Source organism: Geotrypetes seraphini, chromosome 2 (genome assembly GCF_902459505.1).
Source record: "Geotrypetes seraphini chromosome 2, aGeoSer1.1, whole genome shotgun sequence".
Lineage (NCBI taxonomy): Eukaryota > Metazoa > Chordata > Amphibia > Gymnophiona > Dermophiidae > Geotrypetes > Geotrypetes seraphini.
The window spans coordinates 264,458,661-264,477,977 of record NC_047085.1 but is presented as its reverse complement, the minus strand read 5'-3'; the positions used below and the strand labels follow the sequence as shown (position 1 = coordinate 264,477,977).

General features: G+C 44.3%; 1 protein-coding gene across 4 annotated transcripts in view; it reads left to right on the top strand.

Annotated features, from left to right (window-relative positions):
* Positions 1–849: 849 nt before the first annotated feature.
* The window catches only part of PICK1 (protein interacting with PRKCA 1), a 71,360-nt gene continuing 52,892 nt past the window's right edge, over positions 850–19,317 (top strand). For 2 of the 4 annotated variants that reach the window (XM_033929551.1, XM_033929547.1), the window contains exons 1-2: positions 850–918; positions 11,473–11,552. In XM_033929551.1, coding sequence (XP_033785442.1) covers positions 11,512–11,552 — 41 coding nt within the window. In that variant the 5' untranslated portion in view covers positions 850–918; positions 11,473–11,511. Of the gene's footprint in view, positions 933–1,094; positions 1,392–11,472; positions 11,553–19,317 lie in introns of those variants that run through there. The other 2 variants (XM_033929548.1, XM_033929549.1) reach the window with 2 other exon arrangements.

Here is a 19,317-nt window from a genome sequence, read left to right as displayed (position 1 = left end):
CATCACCCACTAGTGAGAATAGCTGCCTGCTTGTCCTGGGATAAAGCAGAGTACTGAATTAAAAAAGTAAGAGAGAAAGACAATTAAATAATTTACTGATGTACAAGGTTTATTTTTTCCCAAGTTTGAATGCCACCAGGTAAGATATTCCAATGGAGTTTTCTTTCCCTTAACAAATCTTCATTTAGCACCTCTTCCGGAGGAAAGGGAGAGTTGTTGGGCATTGAGGTGAAAGATGCTGTATAGTGGGGGAAGAGGAAGAATTGTTGGATATGGTGGTGGAGTGAAGGGAGGTAGAGATGCGGGGGGGGGGGGGAAGATGGTACACATAGGGAAAGGAGGAAAGAAGGAAGGAGAGAAAGATACTTTTAAAAATACATATGCTCTTGTGGCACGTGAACTAACACATGCATACACATCCACACAGTTTTACAAAAGTCCGTGGAAAATGCTGTAGGAAATTATATTCAAAGTGGTTAAAAAGGAAAATTCTTTTTCACAATCACAAAAACAGTAAAATAAAGCTAGAGAGCATCGAAAAGCTTTGCATTTTACCGATTCAAAAGGCAGTAAGTAAGTGTGGGAAGGTGCAGTGCACGTGGAAGTCCGAGCACGCGTCAAGTTAAGCATCCCGCAGGAGTGTAAGTCGCTGTTTAACAACGTGCACGCGAGCCCCTCGGTAACGTTGTTTCCCCCTCCCCTCATTCCCGAAACACCTCCTAACTCAACCTTATCTTTCAGATCACCTGTAGCCGTCACCACCATTTTCTTTCCCGGCGTAACCTACCGCCCCCTCTGACGCAACGTCTTTTCTTTTGCCTACGTCCCGCCCTACCGGAAACAGGAAGTCGCATCAGAGGCATCGGGACTCTACCAAGGGAAGGACGTTGCGTCAGAAGGGGCGGGACGCCGGAGAAGGTAAAAACTGCGAGGTAGTTACAGGGGATCTGGGAAAATAAGTTTGACGGTGGCACGAGGGGAGCGTCACAATGAGGGGCTCGTGAGGACGGGGCGTTGAGAGGGGGGGAGATGTGCTGGGCAGGGGAGAGAGGGGTAGCTAGCAGGAGGGAGGGGAGAGGCGGGGTCCCCGGATGTGTGTGAAGGGGTGTGTTTGACGTGTCAGAGCTGTCAAATGCGTTTCTCTGTAGGGCATAAGGAGATTCTTAGTCTGCTAATGTCATCCCATATGCGCAACTGTGAAGTTTTGTTCCTGGAAACTCTCCCCTCCATATTAAGTAAATTCTGTATTTATCCAAGTTAGGTTTATCATGCTGACTATGGGGCATATTTGCAAACATTTATTTTCAAAATTTTTTTTTTTTTTTTCGTATTTAGCTCTTGTTTTTTTTTCCCCAGAGAGGCCTAAGGTGAATTGCATTTGGGAACAGCAGGTATTTTTCCTGTACAATCTGTTTGGGCCTGTAATAGAAGGTGAAATGACTTGCCCCTGCTCAACACAAACAAAAAGGAAGAACCAACGGAGTCTGCAGTGAAGGGTACGAAGACAAAACAAGGAAAACTGCAGATAGGCGTACAGTGATGCAGGCAGAGTTTATTTATATCAATAAATTGAATGCGGTTAAAAACAACACCTTAAAAACAAACCAAGGGACCCAACATGGTCTGTGTTTTGGTAACACGCCTTCATCAGGGGTCCCAAGTTGAAAAAGGGAATCAAATGGAACCGCAAATGAACTGAAGCCTGTGTAAAGATGAATGCTGGAGGTCAACCTTTTTTTCGTCATCTAGCAGTCCACGCACAGATTGACCTCCAGCATTCATCTTTACACAGGCTTCAGTTCATTTGCGGTTCCATTTGATTCCCTTTTTCAACTTGGGACCCCTGATGAAGGCGTGTTACCAAAACACGGACCATGTTGGGTCCCTTGATTTGTTTTTAAGGTGTTGTTTTTAACCGCATTCAATTTATTGATATAAATAAACTCTGCCTGCATCATTGTACGCGTATGTGCAGTTTTCCTTGTTTTGCCCCTGTTCAAGTCATTTGTGAGGCCCCACTTGGAGTATTGTGTTAAGTTTTGAAGGCAGTATCTAGCTAAGGATATAAGAAGACTTGGAAGTGGTCTAGAGAAAGGCGACAAAAATAGTAGGGGGGTAGAGGAGGGATGGGACTGATAAGATACAGACCTTTAAATATTTGAAAGGTATTAAAATAGAACTAAATCATTTCCAGAGAAGGGAAACTGGCAAAACTAGAGGGCATAAATTGAAGTTGCAGGGTGATAGACATAGGAGTAATGTTAGGAAATTATTTTTCATAGAGAGAGTGATTGATGCCTGGAATGCTCTCCCAGGAGAGATGGTGGAGATTAAAATGGTGATGGAATTAAAAAAAAAGCATGGGATGAACATAGTGGATCTCTAATTAGAAAATGAATAAATTGAAGAACTAGGGCCGATACTGGGCAATTCAAGTTTAAGTTTCTTAGGTTTTTTTATATACCGCCTATCAAGGTTATCTACGGTAAGTGGTTTTACAATCAGGTACTCAAGCATTTTCCCTATTTGTTCTGGTGGGATCACAATCTATCTAACGTACCTGGGGCTATGGAGGACTGAGTGACTTGCCCAGAGTCACAAGGAGCAGCGTGGGGTTTGAACCCACAACCCCTGGATGCTGAGGCTGTAGCTCCAACCACTGCACTACACACTCCTATTCCTATTCACTTTAGAATGGGCTGGGGAGGGCTTCAACAGGACCTCTAGTGATTTGGAACATGAGGACCATGCTGGGCAGACTTTTGCAGTCTGTGTTCTGCAAACGATGAGAGAGTCCAGATGAGCTGGAGTGGGCTTCGATGGCAAATCCAGTAGTTGGAATTTAAGATACAGAGCTTCAACAGTAACTCTAGCAATTGGTACCTATGGACAGTGCTGAATGGACTTCTACAGTCTATGACTCAGTAATATCAAAGAAAATATAACTATTGGGCAGACTGGATAGACCATTCAGGTCTATATTTGCTGTCATTTACTATGTAACTTAGACCAGTTTCTTATATCTTGTTTAATTGTGCAATAACTTGTCTTGAGTTTAGTGAACTGGCTGTACCATCCACCTTGTCCCCATCTGTATATCTGCTCTTGATCCTTCTGCTTTACAGAATGGGACAATTCATTATGGCCAGTTCATCGTGAGATGTTTCATTGCAGCCGCATTGAATTGTCTGGGAGAGGGTGATCCAGCCATCCTCTCCCAGACAATTCAATGTGTGTATTATGTGGGGATATTATCCCCCCAAACAAGGCACCGCAGCATTGTTCACATCACATCTTACCTAATTCTGGTATATATCCTGGTTCCAACCATGGAATGGGACAATTGAGGCCCCGTAGCTTTCCTTACCCATCGCCCTGCCCTCCCCTGAAGATTCCTTTCAGTTCAGTTGCGTCTGCCCTCTTCTGACACAATTTCCTGTTTGGAAGGTAGGACAGTTTCTTCAGACTAGCGGGGACAACAAAAACAAGAGGGCATTCAGAAAAATTGAAAGGAGATAGATTCGGAACAAATGCTAGGAAGTTCTTCTTCACTCAGAGGGTGGTAGACACCTGGAATGCGCTTCCTGAAGGAGTGATAGGACAGAGTATGATATTGGGCTTAAAAAAGGGATTGGATGATTTCCTGAAGGAGAATGGGATTGAAGGGTATAGATAGAGGGTTACTATACAGGATAATAAATGATTAGGGAATAAGAGGTTTAGGTAAAGGATCACTTACAGGTCTTGGACCTGGGGGGCTGCCACGGGAGCGGACTGCTGGGCACGATGGACCCTGGTCTGACCAGGCAGAGGCAATGCTTATGTTCTTATGTTAAGCCTGAGAGGGAGAGAAGCCTTAATGGAGAGGATGGGACACTGGAGAAGGAAAGCTGCAGGAATGGTGGTGGGCGACCTCAGGTAGAAGTTTGATGGGAGGAGAGAGGGAGACATGCTGAACTGAGGAGAGTGGAAGAGAGAGGCAGAGATGACGGGGACCATGGAGAGGAGAGAAGAGCCATTGTAATTCTACAGATTCATAGTGGCCGATTCACCGCTGAAACAGCCATTCTGAACTGGCCACATTGAAATGGCTGCAATGAATTATCCTATATCTTTGCTACATGGTAAGCTGTAATTGTAAAAAAACATTAGCATCATATAGTAACAAAGTAGATGTCAGCATACATGTACGGTCCATCCAGGCTGCCCAATAAGACAACCCACAGCACAAGGCATGATGTTGTACTACACATGCACATTCCCGATTTGCTCCTGTTGTTCCCAGGGCACAGAACGCAGAAGTCTGCACAACACAGCTCCTGCTACCCAACTACTGAATCTGTCATCGAAGTCCCACTCTAGCCCATCCAAATCTGTCCAGCCATGAACAGGACACAGAACCTAGAAATTTGCCCTGCACTGACCTTGAGTCCCAACCACTAATGTTTCCATACCTTTCACACACGATTTCCCTGCGTCTATTCCACGCACCCTTGAACTCCAACACCATCCCCATCTCAGGCATTAGCCACACTCTCCGTAAAAAAAGTATATCCTCTCATTATTCCTGAGTGGCCGCCCCCCCCCCCCCCCTCCACATGCAATCTGAATTCATGTCTTTAGTTCAATCACCTTCCTGTCTCTGGGAAAGGTTTGCTTGCATATCACTTTTCAAATATTTGAATGTCTGCATCATATCACCTGTGTCTCTCCTTTCTTCCAGGGCACACATCTTCAGGTCATCAAATCTCCCCCCCATATGTCTTGTGGCACAAACAACATATCACCTATGTTATTTTAATATTCTAATGTGTGCTTTATTATGCTGACATCATATTGTACCTCTTATTTGAATTTCACGGACGTTAAATGTGTATATTTTTGATACCATTCACGGTAGTCCAATTAGGTTTCAATTTGCTGTTTTCAAGTTTACCTCAATTATTGAATTTATGTTTATATTTGGTCAGTTTTACTACTATTATACTGTTAACAAAATTGTGAGGTTTATGTTAAATTGTACCTGCTGTACAATGCCTTGGGTGAATCTCTTAAGAAAAAAAAGAATATACAGGTAAATTCCAAGCAATAGAAGAGGAGCATCAGTGGGTGAAGCAGGATTTGAACTCTGGCTTCTCTTGTTCCCAGACTACATGCTCCCCTATCACTAACTGGGGGATGCACAAAATTCACCGATTGTCTAGCGATCGATTGGATTGGATTCCTTGACCCGATACATAAATCTGCTATCCAAGGCCCAGATTCTCAAAATAACACCGTCACTAAACTGTTTTCCGGCGGTTTAGCCTGAACGCAGTTTAGCAGCGGATTATCATAACAGATTATCTCTGTCTTTAGCAGGATTTCTAATAGTCTGTGACACTGACATGCAAATGGGCTCTTCAACATTGAAATGAACCCTCTGGTGGATTCTTAAAAAATGCCGAGCCTTTTTCAAAAAGTAGCATCGGCTTTTGGTGACTAAAATAAGCGATTGGGCCAGGGGTGCCGGTCAGTGTCAGAGACTGCTAGAAAGCCTACCCCTTCCCTGCAGAGGCAGTGAATCCCTCCCCCCCTTAACGGCGCGACACCCCCCCTGCAGTGGGAGAGATGCCCACTATCTCCTGCTGTCCTAAAATCGTGCTCGTGAACCCCTCCCCCCTGCAGCTGGAGAGATGCCCCCTCTCCTCCTTTTTTCAAGTGACCCCACCCCTTTACCTCAAAATAGATGACTTGGAGGGATGCGGCCTCCTTCCTCCCAGCTGCCTGCATCATCTAAAATGGGCCTTCCCTTCCCACCAGGATGCACCAGGAGCCTCAGGCTCCGATTGGCCCAAGTTGTTTAAGGCCCCTCCCCTGCTTCCCCCCAAAAGTAGGAGGGATGCCCACTCCCTACTTGCCATGAAGGCACTCCCCCTCCCCCCCAAACAAAGGCAGGAGGGATGCCACCGGAGGCCTCCCTACCCCTTCAGGCCGCCCTGCCCCGTACCTCTTAAAAGTTGGGAGTAGGAGGTACTGAGAACACTTCCTGCTCCTCCTCCCTCCGACTATGACACAGGGCCTTAGGCTACTTCTCGGTGCATCATGTGATGCACGGGGAGCAGCCTAAGACCCTGATTGGCTTAGACACCACCTGAGGTGTCTGAGCCAATCAGGGTCTTCCTTAGGAAGGAGCCTAAGGAAGGAGCCAATCAGGGACTACCTCCACATTAACTGGAAGACAGAAGAGCTGCTGCTCAAAACGCCAGTGTTAAGAAGCAGTTAGTACTTGATTTGTGCACAGGTTATTGTGCACAGAATGCTCAAATGCTGGAGCGTGGATGTTAACGTGTACACTAAACTTTGCTACAAACTGTGTTGAAATGCATTTAAATGGATGTACAGTAGATTCTCAGCTATCCAGCACCCATGGGGATTGGTGGATACTGGATAACTGTTTTTCTGGTTAATTAAGAGTGTGTTAGAAACCTTGTTGAACACAGTCTCAATTCCTTGCCCCCCTCCCCACTGTCCTGAAGCACCAGAGTGGCAGTAGTCTGAGCCCCAAAACCTTTCTCTCTCAAGTCCAGAAGTTTCAGAAGCAGGTGGCGGTCCTGAGCCACGAACTCCCCTCGCTCTCTCTCACTTCTTTACCCAAAGCACAGGAAGCAGCCTCAAAACAGACTACTCGCAGCCATCCCCAGCAAGGCCTATCCTCTGATGTGTCAGAAGTGGCACGTCAGAGGAAAGGCCCTGCCAGGGATAGCCTGTTTTGATTTGCTGCACTTTGGGTAAGGAAGAGAGCGGCTGAGGACAGGGTCCTCAGGAAGAGCCCTCAGAGAGAGACTGTCTGGAAAGGAGTCCTCAGTGCGTGCATCTGGGAGAAGATGACTGAGCAACTGTGAGAGGGCCTGGAAGGAGTAGCCGGTGGTCCGCCCGATAGAGCCTGGAGCACAAGGAGGGGCTAAGGCTTGACGACTGGCGGAGGGACCGGTGATGAAGTTTCCAGGACCCATGGGGACCCAGGAAGCAGAGTAGCATAGGGACTGGCAGTGGTCCCACAAGAAGAACCATGAGAGTGAAGGTCCAAGGCTGAGGGGGTTTGCCAAACAACCAGCAGAGGTATGACTGGTGGCGATCGGTGGAAAGTCTGGTGATGGCACTGAAAGTTGCCAGAGGAGTCCAGTGAAGCAGCCTGAAGCAACCAGGGATGGGGCCGGTGGCAACTGGCAGAGAGACTGGTAATGGCACTGGAAGACCCGGAAGACCAGTGAAAGGTCAGGAAAGGACCGGAAGACCGTGGAGTCTGTAGAGGTCCCAGAGATGACTAGGAAGAGTCTGGATGGACCTGGTCAGGAGTTTTAAGAATGTATGAATGATGTGTTGTTAACTGTTGTGTTTTACCAGAACCTAGTGAAAACCAGAGGGACCTGGGCAGCAGAGATAAGTGATGAGTGTTGACCATTTGACCCAGTCATATAACAATAATCGCACCATGATAAAATTCCTTCTTTGCCTACTGAAATTAAATCTGAGTTAGATGCTGTGTATGGTGATGCATCCCTTTCATTTTCAACAGTGAAAGTGTGGACTGGTGAGTTTAAACGTGGCCGGATAAGCATTGTTAATAATGTCACCCATTCTATTCAAAATCTTCCTTCAACCACTGGGAAAACTCATCAGAAAACTAGGGTGATAAAGCTACATCTACACAGATGACATCCAACTGATCATCCCTCTGAAGAGACAGGACACAAAGACTAAACAGACGATCAATACAGGCCTAGAGAAAATCTTTGGAAAGTTTCAAGGAAATAGACTAGTACATAGGTGCCCAAAAGGTCGATCACGATCGACCAGTAGATCTTGAAGACAACATGAGTTGATCGCGGAGCCCATCCCGGGCTCCATGATAGACTCGTGTTGCCTTCCATTCTACCTGCTTCCTGACCCTGTAAAGAGGATGCTGAAGCGCCAGGCTGACCAACGTTCTTCACTTGACTTCAATTCTGACGTCGGAGAGGAAGTTCCGGGCCAGCCAATCGCTGCCTGGCTGGTCTGGAACTTCATCTCCGACGTTAGAATTGACGTCGGGTGGGGAAGGTTGGTTGGCCCGGCGCTTCAGTGTCCTCTTTACGGCGGTTGCCTGTTCTCCAGTGGCGGTGGCTTGTGGGAGGGCAGGGAGACAGACAGAAAGGGGGCATGGAGAGAGAAAGACAGGGAGACAGTCAGAAAGGGCATGGAGAGAGAAAGATAGGGAGACAGAAAGAAAGAAAGGGGGCATGGAGAGAGAAAGACAGGCATACAGAAATAAAGGGGGGACAGGGAGACAGAAATAAAGGAGGCAGGGAGACAGAAAGAAAGACGAAGAGAAAGAAAGAAAGAGGAGGAGGGCAGGGAGAGAGGAAGAAAAAATTGGGGGAGGGAATGAGGTCTGGAGGAGAGGAAGCATACAGGAGGCTGAAAGAAGGGAAGAAATACTGGATGCACAGTCAGAAGAAGAAAGTGCAACAAAGGTAGGAAAAATGATTTTATTTTCAATTTAGTGATCAAAATGTGTCTGTGTTGAGAATTTATATCTGCTGTCTATATTTTGCACTATGGCCCCCTTTTACTAAACCGCATTAGCGTTTTTTAGCGCAGGGAGCCTATGAGTATCGAGAGCAGCGCAGGGCATTCAGCGCAGCTCCCTGCGCTAAAAAACGCTATCGTGGTTTAGTAAAAAGGGAGGGGGTATATTTGTCTATTTTTTGTATAGTTGTTACTGAGGTGACATTGCATAAAATCAGCTGCCTTGACCTCTTTGAAAACCCGTGGAATATAAATGATAATTAATATTTTCTCTGTGTACAGTGTGCTTTGTGGTTTTTTTTCATTTTATTGTTGGCAGATCATTTTGACTTGGTCATTTTAAAAGTAGTTCGCAAGCCCAAAAAGTGTGGGCACCCCTGGACTAGTAGCTAACAAAGAAGAGACAGAACTACTTCTCATAAATAAATAGGAAGGAAACAGCCCCAATTTCCAACTAACACTAAACAGCAATACTATAGAATCAGTCAAGATACTTAGGAGTATGGCTGGATCTAATAGTAATTGAGTTTAAAGGAGTTTTTTGACCAAGGATGTGTCTGCCAGTTTCAAATTCTGTCTGAGACTGGCTTGTCTATTTGGGAAGCTTTTTTATGGCCCCTATTAGACACTGAGGTCTTTTTCTCCTTTTTTCATAAATTTGAGACGTAGCCCTGGTTACTGAGGGGTGATTTTGTGAAATTGTAATTTATTGGACATCCCGTCTTGTGGATTGTGTATTTTGGATCTAAGCCCATACATGACAACACAGATCCAATGTATCATCAAAAATGCTTATGGCAAACTTTACTGGGTTACAGGACTGAAACCCTTCCTCTCCCACCAAGCAATATCCAATGTAGTAATTTCCCTGTTACGGTCTTCGACTACTGCAATGCAACCTTGCTGGGTTTACTGAAATACATGATCAGACAGATCCAAACAGTACAAAACGCTGCAGCAAAGTTTTTGCTAGGAAAATCAAGACAGACGAGTGCCACCCTGCTACTAAAAGAGTTAAACTGGCTACCAATTGAAAGCAGGGTGAAATTCAAAATCTTATTGCTGACACACAAAACTGTTCACCTCTCAGAACTGCAATATTTTACGGCCAGACTACATAACCTTACTCTACCTTATGCCCTATGCTCGAGCCAGGAGTCTCTACTACAAATAACCTCCTTCAAAGACATCAGATACAAAAGCACAAAGGCAAGAATGTTCTCTGCAATGGCTCCAACATGTGAAACGCCCTGCTGAAGGAATTAAAGCTAGAAAAGGACACTGGAAAATTCAAGAAAGGGATAAAATATCCTGTTCTCAAACTACTTCAGCTGATACTGTGAGCCAATGGTCCCCAAACCTGTCCTGGGGGACCCCCAGCCAGTCAAGTTTTCAAGATATCCCTAATGAATATGCATGAGAGAGATTTTCATATAATGGAAGTGACAGGTATGCAAATCTCTCTCATGCATATTCATTAGGGATATCTTGAAATCCTGACTGGCTGGTGGTCCCCCAGGACAGGTTTGGGAACCACTGCTGTGAGCCAACAGAGGGAGGAAGCAACTTAGAGGAACCTAGCAGGCTCCCCTCCCACACCTACTGGGAATACTATAGGAAGACAGGACATGTTAAATATTAAATATTGAACTAGGCCAGTTACTAGGCAGACTTGCACGGTCTGTGTCTGTGTATGGCCGTTTGGTGGAGGATGGGCAGGGGAGGGCTTCAATGGCTGGGAGGGTGTAGATGGGCTGGAGTAAGTCTTAACAGAGATTTTGGCAGTTGGAACCCAAGCACAGTACCGGGTAAAGCTTTGGATTCTTGCCCAGAAATAGCTAAGAAGAAAAAATTAAAAAAAAAAAAAAAAAACAGGTTGGGCAGACTGGATGGACCATTCGGGTCTTTATCTGCCGTCATCTACTATGTTACTATGTTTGCACATAGTAGATCTTTCCAGAAATATTTGAGATATGATGAATATAGTAAACAGAACCAAAATAAATTAGGATGAGTGTAACTAGAATTATCTAGGATGCCGAGTAAATAGGATGAGTGTCCTATAGTACACACTGCTAGAGCTATTTAGGATGCATGTAAATATAGATTACTTAGTTGTAATGGGTAACCTGTTTTGTAGGGTGTAAATATAGCATACTTAGAATGGTTAACTATAATCTTGTGTAAACATAGTATTCATACCGTATATACTCAAATTTATGTTGAGACCCCCTTCCCCTCCAAAAGGAGGAAAAATAGTTGACTCGAATTTAAGTCGGGTGGCTTAATATTCAAGTGCCCTGCCCTGTCAGGCTCTGCACCCAGCCCCCTCCCTGTCAAGATCTGCATCCAGCCCCCTTCCAGCCCCCGTCAGGCATTTCACCCAGCTCCCTTCCTGCCAGGCACTGCACCCAGCACCCTTCCCTCTCTCCCCTGTCAGGCATTGCACCAGCCCCCTTCCTCCCCTTCCCCTGTCAGACTCTGCACCCATCACCCTTCCTTCCTTCCCCCGTCAGACTCTTCTCCCTCCATCCCTTCCAGGCTCTTCCCCCTACCCCTCTCCCTGCCCTATTCTCATACCTCATTTTGCTGATCCCCGGTGGAGGTGCAGCAGGCAGGAGCAAACTTTCCAAGTTCCTGCCCTGCTGCAAACCGGCTGCCGCAAGCTCCTTTGGCCGCTGAGCAGCAGGAGCGCAATTTGGTGCTGCTGCTCGGTACTGAGAGGCATTCTTACTGGCTCCCGTGAATTCTCGTGAGAATTTGCATGATAATAAGTAAACAGAATTTAAGATATGGTTACAATGGTGAGAATGGATCTTGAGTCTACAGGTTTCATAGTATCTTGCAGCATTTGTTTAAATATATATTGTTTTTAATACAACTGAAAAGATCCAATTTTAGATTGTAACTTTTTGTTTTCAGGTGAGGCTCTGAAACTGGCGTTTTCCTGAGACTGACAAAATGTTTGCTGATCCAGATTTTGACATTGAGGAAGACAAACTGTGAGTAGACTTTCAGTGACGAGGTTATCACTAAATTGTTACTGGCTAATGCCAGCTCAAACATGGCTTTCACATGTCAGACCAGTCCAGACAAATTGAGTTTATCTGATACTGCCAATAGACGGAGACAGCATCAACATATTTGGCTCCTGTACATAGATAGCCTGGTGCAGCATATGGATCACTTGGTATTGTTGTATGCCTCCAACTTGTGGACATAGGGTTTGGTGCAGCCAGGAAAAAAAGGTGGAGCAATACTGGCCTCAGAGCCCTGGCATATGGCCAAGCGCTGGTTCATTTGAATGACTTTCCTAACCTATAAACCTGAGTAATCTGTCTCAGCAGAATCCCCAGTGACCAGGGTGAGAGTAAGGCATGGTGGGAGCTTCTGGGTTCTTCAGAAGTAGTCCTGTTGGCAAAAGACATGAAGAGCAAGACTTAATAGAGGCCTAATGTAGGCGGCAGAAATGTGGACTACAGCATTTGTAGTTTGTAGCTGCTCACATGGAGGGAGAAGCAGTCTAAAGAAGGTGCCAGCCTTAGGTCACCTTGTCAGTGAGGTCATGAACCAGAATTGAAACACAGGTACAAGTGAGCTCAGACTTTGCAGAAGGTAAGGATATGAAGATTAGTCACTGGCCAAGGCCTCAGGAGGGGAGTATAATGTTTCACCAGCTCAGGTCTGTATTTGCTGGTAAAAAGCCACAAAACAGCCAGGAAGCTGTAGAAAGTTGGCTGGATATCTATGTTGGGTTAGCCAGCAGGAACCTTATTATAATTTGAAAAAATAAAGAGGTAAGCTCACTGAAGCTTGGGTGTTCAGAAGCCAGAGGAAATAAAGGGGAGAGGTGCCAACTTATTGGGCATCTCTCCAAACTCAGATATCCCTGGTAACTCTTCAGAATATACAGAGGCTCAGACTAAGAGAAAACCAGTGTGATGAAACTGCTGATTTATGGCTGAGGCAGCAACTGGATTCTTCCTCTACCCTGCTAGCTGAGAAAAATTTTCTGTGAGATTTGCTACCAGGGTGTGGTCCAAAAGAAGAAGAATGGGATTTCTGTTATTTTAGAATTAAATTTCAAAATCTTAAGTCATTTTTCTACTCTTGGTCACTCAGTTATACTGGCCCAATTAGATTGCTGTAATTCAGTCTTTTACAGTGTTAGTGAAGCAAATTTAAAAGATTTCAGTTGTTACAAAATACCGCAATTAGACTGATATTTAATAAAAATAGATCTGAGCATGTGACTCCACTGATGAAAACTTTACATTGGTTAGCGTGAAGTTTAAGGGCTCCTTTTACAAAGGTGCGCAAGCGGTTTTAGAGCGCACAAACCGCTACCGCCTCCTTTTAAGCAGGCGGTAATTTTTCAGCTAGCGTGCGCTAAAAACGCAAGCGCACCTTAGTAAAAGGAGCCCTAAGTGTCTAGGCCTAGCTTATAAAATAATGCAAAGTCAAGTAATCAAATCGCTTCTTTGACATTTTATCCATCAAGACAAAGAAGCTGAAGATCTGTTTCTATATATTCATTTGTCTTTCCATCAGTCAAAGGTATTCAGTCCAAGAGTTTTGGATTTCGTTCTATTTCATTCATTTTTACTGCCTTGTGGAACAGTTTACTGCTCGCTATACTTAAGAAAATGGAATTCATATTTACAAAGCCAACTCGCTGATTTTCTCTGTAAACGCCTGTAATCAGTGATTTCTCTATGCAAGCTGATGTAATTTGGGGGGGAGGAGCCAGCAAGCTAAAAACTGCGAATAATCGAAACTGCAAATGCTGAAACCGCGAATACGGAGTGAAGTGTATGTAAGAGGAAAGATTTGATTATATTAGATTTTTTTCTCTTAATCAAGAAATTACATCATATTTATAAAAGTATGAAACATTTACAGAAAAGGAAACCCCCCCAATAAAGTGTCCTTTTACTAAGGTGAGGGATTGGTAGGTGTCATTGATTTGTATTCGAGTCCTTGTGACTTGATGAACATCATCAAGTTTTTGTAACAGAATACAGAACTAGATTGCCGGGCTTTTCTTCTGCGCAGTATAAGGGCTCCTTTTATCATGCTGCGGTAGGTGGTTAATGTGCGGAATACCGCACATTCAACTGCCTGCTGCGCTAGTTGCTAACGCCTCCATTGACGAGGCGTTAGTATTTTGGTGTGCCGCGGGGGTTAGCGCATGATGAAATGTCCGACGTGCTAACCCCCGTAGCGCACCTTGATAAAAGGAGCCCTAAATTCTATGTTGTTGCTGTTGTCACATCAAACGCGATCCTCCGCCTCCAACAGTGCCAATCTGGGTGGTACATCGTTAGTCTGACATTTCCACTGAAACCTGTCTGCCTTGGGAGGCCCTGCTGGTAGTGAAGCTTATCGATGGCATAGCTTTCAGCTTTTCAGATGTGCACAAGCCCCAGTGGCACAACAAGCCCATGAACCATGACTGGGGAAGGTGAGGGATTATCCCATTTTATACCTCTGGGCTTTTTAGCATGCACCTTAATAAAAGGACCCCTAAGTAAAACAGGTGTAGTAGATTCCATCATGAGGAGGAAAGAGACATAAGGAAAAAAAGATCAGCAATCAAAAACAAGATTCTTAAATCTATTACGTGGCACAGTTCTTTTAAGGTCCTATACTCCTTATCAGGTAATCTTATCTAAGAAAAAACCTGAGAAAGGTAAAAAAAATGAAATATTTTTCTTGCCAAGAGATCAAACATTTAGATGGGAACCTTAAAAAAAAAAGGTACCTCTCACTTGCAAAACTTTAGATTTTTATTCAAGAAAAATGTTCCTTAGGGCTTCTTTTATCAAGCCACAGTAGTGAGTGCCGCATGGCAAATGCACTGAAGTCCATTCAATCCCTATGGGCTTTGGTGAATTTATGACGCTGGCCCGCGCTGTTTGGCTTGATAAGAGACGCTTAGTTGCGTGGCATGTGTCGCATCTGGGAATATTTCAATTTTCTCACCACAAAAAAAATTCCTTTGTAAAATAAGACTTCAAAACTAAAATTGTATCCTTCTCTGCAATGGATGTCTGACAAGGAGTCTAGCTTTAGAAATATCTGTGAAATTTGCCAAGAAATTTGTTAAAGCTACCACCCTCTAAAGCAGGGGTGTCAAAAGTCCCTCCTCGTGGGCCGCAATCCAGTCGGGTTTTCAGGATTTCCCCAATGAATATGCATTGAAAGCAGTGCATGCAAATAGATCTCATGCATATTCATTGGGGAAATCCTGAAAACCCGACTGGATTGCGGCCCTCGAGGAGGGACTTTTGACACCCCTGCTCTAAAGAGTCAAAAGCTCGATCATCTCCACTTTCTGCATGAATTTAATAAATATTAGCATTGAGAAATTTTTATATAATCTGTAATAGATAGCGCCTTCTTAATTCAATTAGATGGCAATACCTCAGCAGAAATCAATTTTTGTCCAAGAAAAATTCAAAAGTCTAAGGGCTCCTTTTACAGAGGTGCGCTAGCGTTTTTAGCGCGCACACAGGATTAGCGTGCGTTATAGCGTGCGCTAGCCGAAAAAATACCACCTGCTTAAAAGGAGGCGGTAGTGGCTAGCGCATGCAGCATTTTAGCGCACGCTAAGCGCGCGCTAAAACCGCTAACACACCTTTGTAAAAGGAGCCCTAAGATTCCTGGCTCTAAGCGAGTTTTCTAGCAGCTCCAACACATTACGCATGGAAAGAGAATCTTTCATCACTAATGAACCAGTGGTCGGTAGAGTAGCAACCTGAGGCTTTATATTTATTTATTATTTTAAAAACTTCTATACTGTTTAAAACTAAACGGTTTACATGAATTACATACATACATTATAAAAGAACATAATAAAAAAACAATCAAACAATCCTAAAAACATATCTGCAAAATAGCAGCAAAAGCTTAAATAAAAAGATCATGACTTGTATCTTTAGCAATTTTCTAAACAGGCACCTTTCACGACAATTTCGTATTTGGCCCACAAGGGAGTTCCATATTTTAACTGCTGTACAACAGAAAGTCATTTTACCAATCTCCACCAACCTCGGGTTGGCATTTGTTTTCAGTAATGCTAAATTCTCAGAACGTAATGATCTGCTTGGTAAATAACTAAGCATATTATTTTTAAACAATTCTGGTATGATTCCATACAAGAATTGGTGACAGATCATTACCGCTTTATATTGTATTCTGCAAACAACTGGTAACCAGTGCAGTTGTTGGAGATAGGGTGAAATATGGTCATATATCAACAATCCAAATATCAATCTTGTTGCTGTGTTTTGAGCTACCTGCAGTGCCTTCACCTTGCTTTTATTATTCCAAGGTACCGGGCATTGCAGTAATCAAGTCTCGATAAAACCATAGCCTGAACTATTGTATGAAAATCTTATGGCGATAGCATGGGTTTTAATCAATGTAACAAATGCATTTGTGCAAAACATGCTTTTACTGTCTTAGTTACTTGCAACTTCTTTGTAAGACTAGAATCAAGCTTTACACCTAGAATGGTCATAGACTCATTTACAAGAAGAACATCATCAATAACTTTCACTTCTTTAGGTCACTGATCATTAGACTTTCCTACAAACATTATTTCAGTTTTGTCCACATTTAGTTTCAGACCTTGTTCTCTCATTCACTCCTCAATTTTACACATATAATTACTCAAATTTTCCAAATTTATATCCCATCCACTTACTGGAAAAAAGAAAATGATTTTGTCTGCGTATATTTGATATTCAACTCCTAAAGATACAAATAATTGGCCTATAGCGGCCACGTAGATATTAAATAATAGTGCCGGAAGCACTGAACCCTGGGGCACTTGTCCTAGCTGAATATTCTCCTGAGTTCTTACAACCATTTCTCACTTTGAAAGAGTGACCTATAAGGCATGTTTTAAACCAATTAATAATAACAACGTTCATTCCAAGATTAGACAGCCTCAACAGCAATTTATGAAGATCAACCGAATCAAATGCTCCAGATATGTCCAATGACACAAGACAAAATGTTGTACGTTGATCCATCCCTAATCGCAGAGTATCAGTTAAAGAAATCAGTAATAATTCTGTGTTGTGAGCTTTCTGGAAACCAAATTGATTACAATCCATTCGGTCTTCTTTACAAAATTATCTAACTGAGCAAGAACTATTTTTTCTAAATCCTTCCCAATAAATGGTATAGCAGAAATCGGTCGAAAATTTTTCATAACACTCGTTTCCAGATTTTTTCTCTTCAAAATTGGTCTGGAAAAATTCCCTCCTCCAGTGATTTGTTTACAATTTTAGTAATAACTGGGGTCATATAAGAACATAAGAATTGCCCCTGTCGGGTCAGACCGGAGGTCCATCGTGCCCGGCAGTCCGCTCACGCGTCGGCCCCTCAGGTCCAAGACCTGATAGTGCTCATACCCTAAAACTGTCATACGCTTTTCGCTTATGACCTGTAGAGTAACCTTCTATCTATACCCTGTAATCCCCTTCGCTTCCAGGAAGTCATCCAGCCCCATTTTGAAACCCAGTATTGTACTCTGTCCTATTACCTCATTTGGAAGCGTGTTCCAGGTGTCCACCACCCTCTGAGTGAAGAAAAACTTCCTTGCATTCGTTTTGAATCTGTCCCCTCTCAGTTTTTCTGAATGACCTCTTGTTTTTGTTGTCCCCACTAGTCTGAAGAATCTGCCCCTCTCCACCTTCTCTATGCCTTTCATGATTTTATACGTCTGTATCATGTCTCCTCTCAGTCTCCGCTTTTCCAGGGTAGAGAGCCCCAGTTTGTCTAACCTTTCGGAATATGAAAGGTTCTCCATTCCTTTTATCATCCTAGTTGCTCTCCTCTGGACCCTCTCAAGCATCGCCATGTCTTTCTTAAGGTATGGTGACCAGTATTGGACACAGTATTCCAGATGTGGTCGCACCATTGCTCGATACAATGGCAGGATAACTTCCTTCGTTCTGGTAGTGATACCTTTTGTGATAATGCCCAGCATTCTGTTTACTTTCTTTGAGGCCGCTGCACATTGCGCCGATGGCTTCATTGTTGTATCCACCAATACCCCCAGGTCTTTTTCTTGGGTGCCTTTCCCTAGCACCCTTCCTCCCATCGTATAGCTGTACATGGGGTTCCCTTTCCCCATGTGCAAGACCTTACATTTCTCCACGTTGAAGCTCATCTGCCATCTTTTTGCCCATTCACACAGTTTGTTCAGATCGCTCTGTAATTCTTTGCATTCCTCAACAGTTTCTACTCTGTTGGAGAGTTTTGTATCGTCCGCGAACTTGATAACTTCACACTTCGTGCCCATTTCCAGATCGTTAGTGAATATATTGAACAGCAGCGGTCCCAGCACAGACCCCTGTGGGACACCACTCATGACCCCTTTCCAGTCAGAGTAGTGTCCTTTTACTACTACCCTCTGTTTCCTATCCGCCAGCCAATTTTGGATCCATCTGTGGACGTCCCCTTCCACCCCGTGGTTCCACAGTTTCTTCAGCAGGCGCTCATGGGGTACCTTGTCAAAGGCTTTTTGGAAATCCAGATATACTATGTCAATGGGGTTACCTTGGTCCAATACTGCGTTCAATATTGGTCGCCGTACCTCAAGAAGGACATGGCGGTGCTTGAGAGAGTCCAAAGGAGAGCAACGAAACTGGTAAGAGGGCTGGAACACTGCCCATATGCCGAGAGGTTGGATAGGCTGGGGCTCTTCTCTCTGGAAAAAAGGAGGCTCAGGGGAGATATGATAGAGACCTTCAAGATCATGAGGGGCATAGAGAGGGTGGATAGGGACAGATTCTTCAGGCTGAAGGGGTCAACAGGCACGAGGGGGCATTCGGAGAAACTGAAGGGAGATAGGTTCAGAACAAATGCAAGGAAGTTTTTCTTCACCCAAAGGGTCGTGGACACTTGGAATGCGCTACCGGAGGAAGTGATCAGGCAGAGTACGGTACAGGGATTCAAACAAGGATTGGACGGATTCCTGAGGGATAGGGGGATCGTGGGATACTGAGAGAGATGCTGGGATGTAACACAGGTATAGAAAGCAAACCAAGTAATAAGTATAGAAATCCGACCAGGTCGTGCATGTGCAAGACCGGAGGGTTAGGACTTCGATGGGAAGATAAAACTCAATGGGAAACCAAGGTGGCAAGGGGGCCCCTTCTGGTGTCTCAGACAGGCCGTGACCTGTTCGGGCCGCCGCGGGAGCGGACTGCTGGGCAGGATGGACCTGAGGTCTGACCCAGCGGAGGCACTGCTTATGTTCTTATGTTCTTAACTGTTTGCTTATCCCCTCAAAGAAATGCAGTAGATTCGTTTGGCACGATCGTCCTTTACAGAAACCGTGCTGGCTTGTTCTCATCAGTTTGTTTTTTTCTATATGCTCATTGATACCTTCCCTGATCATTGATTCGACCATCTTCCCCGGAACTGAGGTCAAGCTCACCGGTCTATAGTTCCCCGGGTCGCCTCTCGATCCTTTTTTGAAGATTGGTGTAACATTTGCTATCCTCCAGTCTTCCGGGATTATCCCTGTTCTCAAGGATAGGTTGCAAATATGCCTGAGTAACTCCGCTATTTCGTCTCTGAGCTCTTTCAGTATTCTCGGGTGGATCCCATCTGGGCCAGGAGATTTGTCAATCTTTAATCTATCTATTTGCCTGAGAACGTCTTCGAGGCTTACCTCCATGCATGATAATATTCCCTCTTGATTCCCCTTGAAGATTTTTTCCGGTTCCGGCACGTTGGATGTGT